Source organism: Manacus vitellinus, unplaced genomic scaffold (assembly GCF_001715985.3).
Source record: "Manacus vitellinus isolate BGI_N305 unplaced genomic scaffold, ASM171598v3 scaffold_4_pilon, whole genome shotgun sequence".
NCBI lineage: Eukaryota > Metazoa > Chordata > Aves > Passeriformes > Pipridae > Manacus > Manacus vitellinus.
The window spans coordinates 38,101,124-38,114,094 of record NW_021940604.1 but is presented as its reverse complement, the minus strand read 5'-3'; the positions used below and the strand labels follow the sequence as shown (position 1 = coordinate 38,114,094).

The 12,971-nt window shown below is 38.7% G+C and overlaps 1 protein-coding gene across 15 annotated transcripts in view; it reads left to right on the top strand.

Moving 5' to 3' along the window:
* The window catches only part of RIMS1 (regulating synaptic membrane exocytosis 1), a 197,313-nt gene extending 186,586 nt beyond the window's left edge, over positions 1–10,727 (top strand). For all 15 annotated transcript variants that reach the window (XM_029962695.1, XM_018078203.1, XM_018078216.1 and 12 more), the window contains 4 exons: positions 4,344–4,456; positions 6,806–6,907; positions 7,975–8,114; positions 8,497–10,727. In XM_029962695.1, coding sequence (XP_029818555.1) covers positions 4,344–4,456; positions 6,806–6,907; positions 7,975–8,114; positions 8,497–8,715 — 574 coding nt within the window. In that variant the 3' untranslated portion in view covers positions 8,716–10,727. The remainder of the gene's footprint in view (positions 1–4,343; positions 4,457–6,805; positions 6,908–7,974; positions 8,115–8,496) is intronic.
* Positions 10,728–12,971: the final 2,244 nt, after the last annotated feature.

The following is a 12,971-nucleotide window of genomic DNA, read 5'->3' as shown; positions in this document are numbered from 1 at the left end:
TTATTGAGAATTGTAAACGCAAAGTCCAGCTGCCCCATCAGCTAAGTCAGGCAGACAGCTGTGGGGAATGGGGTAGCTGTTTTCATTCACTGCAAAACAACTCAATATGTAGGAAAGGAGAACAAAGGCAGTTCTGACATGAAAGAATGCATGAATACTCCAGCCTCCTCACAGTTCTCAGTGGGACTCTGCCGTGTGTACCAATGCACAGCGGTCACTCGGGAATTCTTAGAAGATGACTCCCCACAGAAAGGGAAAATGGGGGTAAGCAAATGCACTCTATAGACTTGGAAACAAAATGAGAGATTTGGACTTCTTTGGCTTCGTCTTTTTATATGCTTACTGTGTTACCACTCTTCTGCCCACCAGGTTGGATGGGGCTTTGAGTCACCTGATCTAGTGAAAGATGTCCTTGAGCACTGCAGGGGCATCAAAACTAGATGATTTTTAAGGTCCCTTCCAACCCTAACCATCCCGTGATTCTGTGACAATGCTAAGAATTTTAACAGCCACTGTAAGAAAAACAGGCTATATTATGAATAATTCAAACCCAAATCAGATAAGGCTCAAGTGAAGAATAAGGGACCGGTTTTCATCATTATGATTCCTTGATGGGGCATTACTTTTACCCTTTCAACACTCCATCCTGCCATGCTCCTTCCTCTCTATGCTGGAGTGTCAATCTGTAAGGCATCAGTCTCTCCCCTCGGTAACAAAGGGCCCAATAAACTGGACCCTGCTAAGGAGGAGCTGTGGGAGCCTGTTTTCCTGATTAGCAGTGGAGGGGAGGGGTGGGAGCCAGCACTAGGGGTGAGGAAATTTTTAGGGGAACAGCTAAATCTTCTGTTCCACCTCCATTGTGTGTAAACAGATTTGTCAAGGCTAGGACAGCCAAGGTCCGGATCTGGAGGTCACAGCAGGCATCTAGAGGACAAAAAGGTAGAGCCTTAAACTGTTGATTTCAGAATCAGCTTCTGAGTAAGGCAGTGAGGAGAGCAAGCCTGGTAAGTAAACAGAGTGCTTGCTTTTTACTGGGACATATTGCAGGCTGGGTGTGCGTAGTGGGACATAGTTTGAAAATTGTCCTTTAGAACTAGGCACATCTTCAAGCTATCATAAATTGGTAGTCACACTATCTGCATTTCATGTCTTGTTTCTGTCTCCTCAGCACCTGTGCCTGCACCCCATCTCTTGCTGCACTAGCATCAGCTCTGCCTCTGATAATTCTCCTTACCTCTCAGATCTCTCATGCAATAGCTATCTTCACATCTGACCATGTTTGTCCTGCTTCTTTGATCCATTCTTTTGGCACCCTAACTTTTCACTATGTTTTGGTTTGATAGTTACCAGTTCTTCTGGTTGATTCCTGATTCTCAGTATACCTCAGCTTTATTTCATGACTCCAAACCCACTTTGTACTTGACCTTAGCTTTAAGGATTGTTCTCTCTGAGTTCCACATCTCTATTCCAATCTCTGGCAAGACTAAAGAAACAGTGAGTTCAGTGAAGTGAAAACACCACTGATATCTAACAGTGACTCTGAAGGGAAGCCTGGAAGAATGGGTCAAAGGAGGGAGACAACAAAAATCAGGTGAAAAAGTTAAATATATCTTGCTGAAATGAGAGAAGAGAAACATTCTTTAAACAGTACACAGTGCCATAGGCAAAAGGGATGCCAGAGGGCTCTGTTCAGTGGGGTGCTGCACTTTGTGGCTTAGAAAACCTCTGTGAAGTCTTCTGTTTTTCTGTGATTCTGTGATTTAGCTATGGATCAAATCCTCAGTTGCTTTAAATTTGTATGAGTTCCATAGAATAATATTAGTTTACAGCAGCTCTGGGTTTAGACCACAGTGAAAGAAGAAAGTTAAATGGTAAGAAAGATGACCAATAAAAGAAGTTTCTACTGTTTAATTACTTCCCCCACGTGCATCACTGGCTTATTTGTAGAACATTACTTCAACACAATCTCAGTGGAGGGGAAACCACACAGCTCTGTTACATAATCAGAGTGCAGGCACTGTCCCAGCTGATCCTAAAATCATCTCCCTCTCTCCCTCCTCTGGGCTTGCTTTTTAACATTAGAAGGGTCAGCTTTAACTTCAGATGTTATGTCCAGTGTGAACATTGGATCAGCTTTTGGCAGCACCTTCTATTCAGAATAGTGGGGCTGCTTGCAACATTTTTTTCTCTTGTTTTGTCTGAAGTTCACTCTTGACATTACTGTAGGGAGATAACGATGACAGTTAGGAAGTGCTTAAGTTAAGTTTGCACAGGATTCTTGTCCTTCCTTGTGTGTGTGACCCTGACTTTACTTCTAGGATCACATAATTTATTGACAGTAACATTCCTCATGCTGCATTTCTTAAGACCAATCAGATACGTAGCTCAGCTATCCCTACAGTAGGTACCCCAGGTACTTGCTTGGCCCTTAATTGGAGTTTAATGAACTAGAATTAATATACATTAAGATGAGTGTGTACTTCTCAACCTTCATTATTATATAGTATAGCTGGACATGTGGTCTCAAGTAAATATTTTCTATGTTAGTCAACATGTGACAAAATGTGACACATCTTGGGAAAAAAACCAAAGAAACAAGCAAGAAACTTTTCATAGCAGAAGCAAGAGTGAAAGGATAATGACACTGGGGTGAGAAGCAGATTGTGTCTTGTCAAAAGGGCTGGGCTTGAAGCTGCATCTCAAAGTTAGGTGAATGCTCTAAGTGGTGGGCTGATGGTTGAACTGAAGACCTTGAGATTCTTTTCCTCCTCCATCTAAAGAAAACTTATTTTTTAAAAAAAGACAGATTTTAAAACTAAACTGTTGGAAAAACAGAGTTTTCTAATGAGAAGCACTGTGCCGAGGGAATGGTATGAGGATGTGTCAGGGGAGGTTTAGGCTGGACATTAGGAAAAGGTTCTTCACCCAGAGGGTGGTTGGGCACTGGAACAGGCTCCCCAGGGAAGTGGTCACAGCACCAAGCCTGACAGAGTTCAAGAAGCATTTGGACAATAATCTTGGGTGCATGGTGTGACTCGGGTACGATCCTGTGCAGGGCCAGGAGTTAGACTTTGATGACTCTTGTGGGTCCCTTCCAACTCAATATATTCTATGATTCTATGATATTTTCTGGCCAATTTTTGTCACAGACAATCTATATGTTTATGCAGGCATAGTAAGAGCAGTTAGTTTTCAAGAGAGAAATGGGCTTTTTCTATGCAACTTATGGGTTTGTAAAGAGTTTTAAGTGTGAATTGAATGGCTGGAGCACATAAGCCTGATGTGAAGAAATCAAAGCTTTTCACACTACATGTTTTTATTAGGAAGTTTTTTTATTATTTATTGCAGTCTATTAGGGAATTTCCTTTGAAGGAGAAGCAGATATAGAGTGGTGGATGGCCTGCTGGGTAAGATGTTACCTAGACTTAGTTCAAACTCTGTTCCTCTATTCCTCATAACCGTGATAAGGAAGTCAAAGCTGAGTCTTCCCACCACGGGTCATTCTTTCTCTCCTTCTCTTTTTTTTTGTTTGTTTCTCTTGTTATTGTTTGAAGACTCTGTCTCTAATAAATATAAAGTGGAGACTCTGGAATATAAGAAAGTAGCTTGGAAAAGCAGATATCATAGCATCATAGAATAGTTTGAGTTGGAAGGGACCTATAAAGATCTAGTCCAACCCCTCTGCCCTCAGCAGGCACATCTTCAACTGCACCAGGTTGCTTAAAGCCCCATCTAACCTGGCCTTGAATGTTTCCTTATAATCTGTGCCTATGTATGTGTTCAATTTGTATCTTGAAAGAGGGGTAGGTACCAACTGTAGATCCAGTTTGTCTACCAGAATATTTTGGCTAGGCAGTGGTATGAGCTTTAACTCTAATCACCACTAGTACTACCTGCCAGTTTACTGCTTCATTAAACAGCTGCAGCAATCAGATTAATTTAGTGTATACATCTGGTTTTCCTGTTAGCTCTAACTGATGCAGGTGGGGTTTGGATCTAAGTCAGTCAAACATTCAAAAATGAAGGACAGGCTATTAAATTTCTTGAAGCTTTTATGTTTTCTCATACAAGGTCACTCACAGTTTATTCACCTGTCAGACTCTTCACTGCTCCTGAAGAACTGCTTAGCAAGACCTGTTTTATGGACTATTTTGTGTCTGTGTGCAGAATTTCACTACACTGCTTTGGAGTCCATGGGAAACAGCTCATTCCTGATGGTGCAGAATTGTGGTTGTCCATCCTGAGCTGCTTGCCTTTTATCAGTAGTACTTTTGAGGTAAATACTGTAGGACAATAGAAATGAATCCTGATCTTATGCTTAACCAGCTTTTATTTTGTTTCAGCTTAATATTTCCTGGAGTACGGCTGGGCGCTGACAGTCAGTTTAGTGATTTCCTCGATGGACTTGGACCTGCACAGTTAGTAGGCCGACAAACACTGGCAACCCCTGCCATGGGTAAGAATAATATGTTCTACTCTGTTAAGGGACTAATAAGACAATTAGCTAAGGCACACACTGCCAGACTACTGCACCAAAAAGACTTTTACAAAGTGTCTTCCTTCACTGTAAACATGAAGGTCCTATATGCAGTCACTGGTGTTTCTAGCATGCTGGCATCAAAAATGGGGTGAGAAACAGTATTTGCTCCATTTAAGGTGTTGGCTATCTTATTTGCCATTTGAATATAGGGGTTTTACTTCCCACTCAAAATTATTTTGGCTTCTCCAAAAGTGGCTCTCTGCAAAATTTCAGCTGTCCAGAATGTATATTCGCTTGACACAGGTTATATTGCATGTGACAGAGGGTTTCTGACCAAACTACATTTTTCCAAGTTCATCTAATCCCAGAATGTGAAACTTCTGGCCACATTTGCAATGCCTATTTATCGGTTGCTGATAAAGCCAGTGTTTGCCATGAGAGACACAAAGTTCTTTTCTACAACTGCTGCCTGGGGCTACCTGTGATCTTCTCTATGTTACAGCCCTGTCTGTAATTTCCTATAGTAGCATTAGCTGTATCTTCTTCATATGAACAGAGTGGGAGTTGTACGAGGAGTGCAACAGTACAGGGCTGTGCAGGTCTGTGTAAGTATCTTCGGAAAGGCTTGGGGTTTTTTGCTGTTGTTGTTTTTTGCTTATATATGAGCAGTTCTTAGACATGCTTTAGGATGCTGAGTGAGGAGTCCTTGATCCACTAGTGTAATGATACTTCTCCTGCTGGAAATTATAAATGGCCAGTGCTTCAGTACAACTGTCTTAGGAAAATCAGTTATAGGAAGGGCTACTGAGACACATCTGAAAAAGTGGAGAGAAACAGAAAGAAAAATTGTGGAAGAGAGTTTTTTCTTCCCAACTCATTAGAAGAAGGAAAACTATCCTGAGAATGCTCTGAGTACCCTCTAAGGCAAGACTTGCTGTATAAATCCAAATGACTGCTACTAAAGCATTAATAATCACCAAATTTATTAAATTAATATTTTTATTGTTATTTTGAAAGAAAATATATTTGTGAGATTCTTTGCCCAATAAATATTTAAGTGGCTTTATTGGTATGAATGTAAGGGTCTAGATTTCTTCCGTCTCTTTATTTTAATCTTGTTTTTTGACTAAAGATTTTTCTGCAGATAACTTGAGTAATACATTTATTTTAAATTCTTAGAACTAATTTATTTACTAAAGGCTCAAGTTTTGCCTGTCCCAAAAACACTTCATCATGCTTTTTAACAACCTTCAGAATACCTTCTCTGTGGTACCCTTTAACAAGTGACAATTTGAAAATGTTTGTATTATTGCTCCCCCTTCTGGTTCCCTGACGCATGTTTTGTTTTGAACGTGTGATACAGAGATGTGCTCTTAAAAAAGGCTTGTTGGAATTTTCCTCGCCTATTTTTAGTGTAACACAGAGCTATGTTTATTCAAGCAAAGTTTGATTGATAAAAAAATTTTCCCTGCTGCTCTGTCATGCTTCACATATGAAGCTATAAATACTACTTTAGTATGCTGTTAGAAAAACATGAAAATCTCATGCCCAGTTAATTTCAAAATGCTGTTTCTCTAAATCCAGACCCCAATTTCTATAGTTTGAGACTATCTGTTTGTGAATTTGTTTTTTTAAACAATCACAGTTTACATGTCAAATATATACATACTCATGTGTTTCGTGAATGTAGTTCGTTTATTTGCCCAAGTGTCACATAGCTACTGTGTCATACTGTTCATTTTTTATTCTAAGTGACCTGTTAGACTTCAACCCAGCTGATTCCATGATATATGAAACCACAGATATATAATGCCTTGAGCATCAGCTCATAGTTGACTTCCCTTGTATTTTGTTGATCTAGATCAGAACATGCTTGGTCTCAGACTAAGCAGTTTACATTTTTTTCTGCAGGAAATGTCATTTGTCAAAACTCAGGCAGGAAAATGAGTTTGACTATTTAGAAACAAGAGCAGTTTATTTTTTTAACATGCTGCAATATTTTATTCGTACCAAAAATGGGTGTGTGGAATATTGATAAAAACAGGAACATTATCACCCTTATGCTTGTTGCAGACTTTTGAAAGAAAAACACCTATTTTGGTCCGGTAAAAACTGTACACCAAGAGAGGGCACCCTGCTCCCTAATTATATATCATTTAGTCCTTGGTTAAGGATGGAGAAATTAAAGGAATCAGGGGGAGAGGCAACAAGCACAATAAGACAGAAGAATAATATCAAGCTAGTCTTTCTGTTTCTCACTCTTATACCCTATTTCCTAGCTGTACTGCTTCTCTAAAATGTGTACTTCCTTCTTCTCCCTCTCAGGTGACATCCAGATTGGAATGGTAGATAAAAAAGGCCAGTTAGAAGTAGAAGTCATTAGAGCCCGTGGCCTCACACAAAAACCTGGCTCCAAATCTACCCCAGGTATGGAAAAAGATAGACAATATATGAACAGAAAACAACAATATGAAATACACTAACGAACTGGGGATTGGAGATTTTTTGAGCTCCTTGTTGGCTGTCACTATATTTGCATTTGTTTGGTTTGCTTTTCAACAAGGAGTGTGTGCATGGATATATCCTTGCTACCAGTGTACCACCTCACATCTGCCAGTTGCATGGCACCTTTCAAGGAATGACTTTCAGCAACTCAACATCTGTTCTGGAAGGAACACTTGCAGAAATATTTCTGTGTATCTTAGGCAAGTCATATATCTAAGAGGGACTTTGTCAATATAGATGACATCCTTTGTGTTTGTTCTCCATGAAAAGAGATGAAGAATGGATGAAAGTGCTTTGAACAAACAAATTAACAAACTTACATGCCAGGGTCTTCTGTACACAACTGTGCTTCAAGAAGACAGCAGCTTGTGCTAGTGTCAATAATTTGTATAATGAATGAGATTTAATATTGTATCATTTTATAAGGACATTTGTTGAAGTTCAAGTTATTTATAGAAATCTCTATTAGAAGAGATTTAGAATCAATACCACAAAGACTGCTTACTGTAACAACTGTAACAGTTGTTTTAGATAACATTTAGCCAAAGTGGTACTTTGCAACTTCTTTAGGAGCTGAAGATGAACTAGCAATTAATGTCTGTGTTATTGGAATGGTGTAGTTTTAAATACTTCTTTTGTTTTGAACTGTCTCTGACCCCTAAGCATAATAGAGACTTCAGAATAGCTGTCAGTGATGGTTAATTCCTGGAAAAATAAAGCATTTTTAAAATTACAGACATGAAGTGTAATTGTTGTTAGTAACATCTTACATCATTATATTCCAAGTTTATAAAAGTTAAATTGATTTCTTATGGACCATGTAATTTATTTTACAAATATAATTGTATTCAGATTATACAATTATGAAGATACAGTGAAGATAACGTTTGTCATTTTCTTTCCACTCAGTTTCCTTTTAAGGCATTTGTCTTGCATCTCAGATGTGCACTGTAAATCCAAATATAACATTCATAATGTTCTGTTTGCAGCTCCATATGTCAAAGTGTATTTACTGGAAAATGGAGCATGTATAGCTAAGAAGAAGACCAGAATTGCAAGGAAGACCCTTGATCCTTTGTACCAACAGACACTGGTTTTTGAAGAAAGTCCACAGGGTAAAGTCCTTCAGGTCAGTTGCTTCTTAATCCCATTTTAGGCTGTCATTTGGAGAAGCACTTTCATGTTTACTTAAATTTAACCAGTATGCGTAAACCCATTCCAACTCATAAGCATTTAATTTTATAACTATCAGCAAACACATCCTTGTGGCTTGTGGTTTCAGGCTTGCAAAATGTCTGAGTTGTGAGACATTTCTCTTTTGTTGCCTCTCACTCCTGTCCTGCCATAACGTTTTCCCACAAAAGGGAAGCAATCATTCACACTTAAGAGTAACATTTTCCTTATCCTACACATAACAGGAGTGCACATGTATAAGCACAGATATAAGTACATAATCCCTTATAAACACAGATTTGGGAACAATGTTGAACCTTAATTTTATGTTCTTCCAGGTAATAGTCTGGGGAGACTATGGCCGAATGGACCACAAATGCTTCATGGGAGTTGCCCAGATCCTTCTGGAGGAACTAGATCTGTCCAGTGTGGTAATAGGCTGGTATAAATTATTTCCACCTTCATCGCTAGTGGATCCAACATTGACTCCCCTGACACGCAGGGCTTCCCAGTCATCTCTGGAAAGTTCAACTGGGCCTCCCTGCATTAGATCGTAGTAGCAGGTGCTGTCTAATAAAAACATCACCCAGGATAACAATTGGAACCAGATATTCACATAATCAAAAAACACTGTTGGAGAGAGACAATCACTTCTGTTTTCACTTGTAGTAGTTATCCAAATGTATGTCTGTTTGTTAAGAGATAGCTTAAATTGACAGAACAAAGGTATATCACATACGGCTAATCTCTTAGCGGCTATCACTGATGCTTATAATGATCAAAAAAAAAAAAAAGAAAAAAGGAAAAAAAGAAAAAGGGGAGGGACTTTTAGATTTGATCTAAGTCAAAGGTGACCCAAACTGGAAGCTCTCACTCTGTTAACAATGTTGCATTTTTCACATTTTGACAGAGCCCTCAAGCAGTGTTACCTTCCTGGTGTTTCAACAGTTTTTCTGTACTTCACTTCCACCAGTTTTTTGCCACATGATTCTGCTAGTTTCATAGAAGTCCTCACACTGCTAACAGAGACCCTTCCTTTCTTTTTCTAAACCAAACAAAAAAGGGCTGAAGCATATCTCTGTAAGCATCGTTAAAATGTTCAACAGCCACAGTTACAATTGCAGCAAGTTCAAATCGTTTCTCAGTTCTGGTACTTACAAGTCTCTCACATGGGAACCCAGAACAAATGACCAATCTTAGTTATCTTCCTAAAAATAAATAATCATCACAGTGCCACTTTTTCTTTGTAAAAAGCAGATATGTTTGCATTATATATATAATAACTTTTATGTTTATGATGTTTTGCATGGAAGAATTTTGAAGAATTCTGCAACTACTGCTGGGGACTGGTATAAAGCAGCTTTAGTCTTAATTTTGACATTGAATATGTTACTGGTAATGCAATTTTCCTCCTAGAAATGGAGAGGAAATACTTACGTTTCTGTGTATAAATGTATATTTGACTTCCCAAAATGTTGACCAGGAATGAATTGAGCATATGACACTTTCAGCTGTACCCGGGCTTCTCTGATGTGTGTCGCTTCAGACGCACCTGTCTGCCCTGGATAGAGCATGGTATGAGTTGTTCAATGTTTCGCTGGAAATTCCAGTTGAAATATTCTGCACTTACTAATGTTTTTATCAAATTTTAGTTTACATTTCTTTGAGATTGATGCAAGCACAAGGCTTGATTTTTTAACGCAAGATATCTTACTTTTTGGAGAAAAAAAAAGAAAAGTCAAATTTCAATTTGCTTTTTATTCATTTGAGTTCTTCTTGGCCTTGAAATCCCTTGTGATATTCTGTATATGTGCGAAGAACTGCAGATTCCTGCAGGTGCATTGATATGTTTCCCCTCCTTTACAGGCCATTCAATTTTGTGATCACAAAAATAGAGCAGCATGACTTGGAACTGTTCAAAGCTGCATGCACGTTTTGTAAAAAGAGATGACAAAGGTTATTTAATAATGTATGTTAGTTCCACATAGGCCAGCTTGTATGTTGCATGTACTTGTACAGTTTGCTCGTAATTACTATACTGAAGTAACCAAGAAATCTAAGCCATCCATTTTTCTTATAGACATTTTGCAGGTTTTAGCCAGGCTAGATATGTGGGTCTGGTGCTAAATGTCTATAGATGGACTTTATTTTTTACCCTATGGAAAACGTGATGTAGTACGGACCAAATTCCTTCTAATAACTATTTTGGTGTAGATTCCTACTGTGGGGCTGTAACACATGTAGAAACTGTGTACACACTAGGTTTTAATTCATAGACATACTGCCTGCACCAAGTGAACTATTTATTATTACTCAACACATGGGAATTATTCTGCCCATCTTTCCATAGGGCATAAATTGGTTACTGCTCGACCTGCTGAGCAGGAAGAACTCAAGCGTTGGTGCACTACTACTAGATCCTGCTCTGTCTTAGTGGCCAAACACCAACTAGTTATAATTCAATAGTATCTTTCTATTTTGACCACTTGTCTTAACACTCCCCTGTGCTTTTAAATGAACTTCCAACTCATGTTATGTAAACATGTTTAATAAAATTTCCTTTTCATGTCCAGTGTAGTAGTTGTGCTCTCTGTATGTTCTAGGGTTCATCTGTGATTCTGCTTGCTGCAGGACTGTGTGAAATGTGTAAGGAACAGTAAAATGATAAGTAATTTCTATGGTTCTTTTGATTGCTGTAATAGTATATGTTGAAATCTGGGGCCAAAAACTGAGGCCTGGTGAAAGTCATGTTTGGTTGGCTTCCTTTTCCCTGAGAAAGGAGCCAAATTGTGCTCTCATTACTTGAAGCAAGCAAATTGAAGTAAACAAAAATTTATCTGAATTACCATCTGGTGAAATCAAATCAGTTTGTTGTAGAGGAGCGATGCTGTGACTGCTTGCAGTAGGCCAGGAGGGCAGTATGTGTTAGAGCCAGACACCAGCTCTCTGTTTGCTGTGTGTAGAGCCTTTGAGATGTGAGAACAGCTACTGATCTTTGGCACTTTTTAAAATACGCCCTATGTTGTTATGGACAATGCTTGTATAGACATTTACCTGAGAGCAGAATTTGGCACTAAATTTTACTAGAGAAGCAAAGGTTATGTACTTTGGTTGATTTTTAGTTTTCCATGTCCCACAGATACCTGATCACAATTTAAAAATAACATAAAGACAGTATTGTCTCAATTTGAACATTTTTGTTTATTACTTTATTTAACTGAATACATGGTTAAGCTACTGAAAAAATGACTAATTAAACATGGTAAATCTCAACAAAAGTCATGTTATTCTGTGTGGTGAGAGTGATTTGCTTAAAAACAGAATTTGTTACACTGTTGCAAAAAGCCCTCAATTTCATTAATCTCATGACTTTGAATATTGTATCCAACACTAGGATATCTTTCCATTTCTGATCCTGAGAAATAAATAAAGTCCAGAATTTCTGATCTCCCCCTAGAGCACAGAAAATATGGCAGCAAAAGAACACACTGAACTATTTCATTTATGGTCTTTCTGATGAACAGGGATCATATATGCCAAGACTTCAGGAATGAAGTAGTAGACTGTAGTAGGTCAGATAAGTTGTGTGCTGGACTCCTTTCCCAGGGACTGTTGCCTTTTAAAAACTCATTGCTGAATGCTGGGATTATAATACACAAATAAATCAGCTTTAGTTCCCTCTTGGTTTCCTTTGAGAATGCAGTGCTGCCTTATATATATGTCATACACAGGGGAAAAGCAAAGATTGTTAAACTCATAATCCCTGTCATATAATCGGTTATTTTCTTCATGATGAGTAAATATTCTATATTTTATATTGAAATGCAAATTTATGTCCCTATTTCTGGCTAGAAAAAAGGGTTTGGCCTTGACCTTGGTGTTTGAGAGGCATCAGAACTGCTGAGAGTGGTTTAGCCAAGCCAGAGCTTCTTGATCTCATGTCTTTGTAATTCAAAGAGAAATGACATGCACTTTCATAGCCTGTTTGCACAAAAAAATGATGGTCTCAAAAGTCAGATTCAGCCCAGATATGATATGGTATACACAGAAGACAAGTTCAGAGTGGACCTTCAGGGGCTGTTCTGTGTAGTCCAAGGTTTTACTTATAGCCTGTTACTTGTTCTCTATGAAGTTGGCCGTTTGCTGTTCCTGTGTCGTCATTATTCTACTGTCCATAGGCCATTTAACTCTAGAAAAAAGGATTATGGAACTTGTAATCTTCTTTTACCTTAAATGAAGAAAGTCATGGCAGTCTTGCTTTAAAGCCCCAAATGTTTACTCCATGTTACCCTACTATAGTTCTGCAAAAATAGCAGAAAGCAATCTGCAAGAAAGCAGACTATTGTTGAAGTATATGATTTCTCACATCAGGTAATGAGTATTCTGGCCATCCTGAATGCTAAAAACTATCAACAACTGCATTTCCAGCCTGTCCACTTCTCTCTAGGGGAAAAAGAAAATGCATAGGTCATGTATGAATTGTCTCAGTGTCTGCAGGGATGACCATATGTGCTGGTAGTTAAATACCATGGTTATGAAAGAGGTTGTGTGTGGCAGGCATGTCACATAGATCAAATGTTCTTCCGAGTTCTGCTGTCCAAATTCCTCTTCCCTGAGGTGCCGGAGACAGGGGAGGAAGCTGCCTTCACTCCTTCTTGAGTCTAAGTGATGATAACAATTCAGCTGCACAGGCTGGTCTAATGAAATGCTCCTTGGTTAGGTAGGTACTTTATAGTTGTTGGTATGATTCGGATCCGTAGTTGTGCACTGGAACATAAAACCTTAGACATTCCGTCATCGAGTCAAAGCGTCT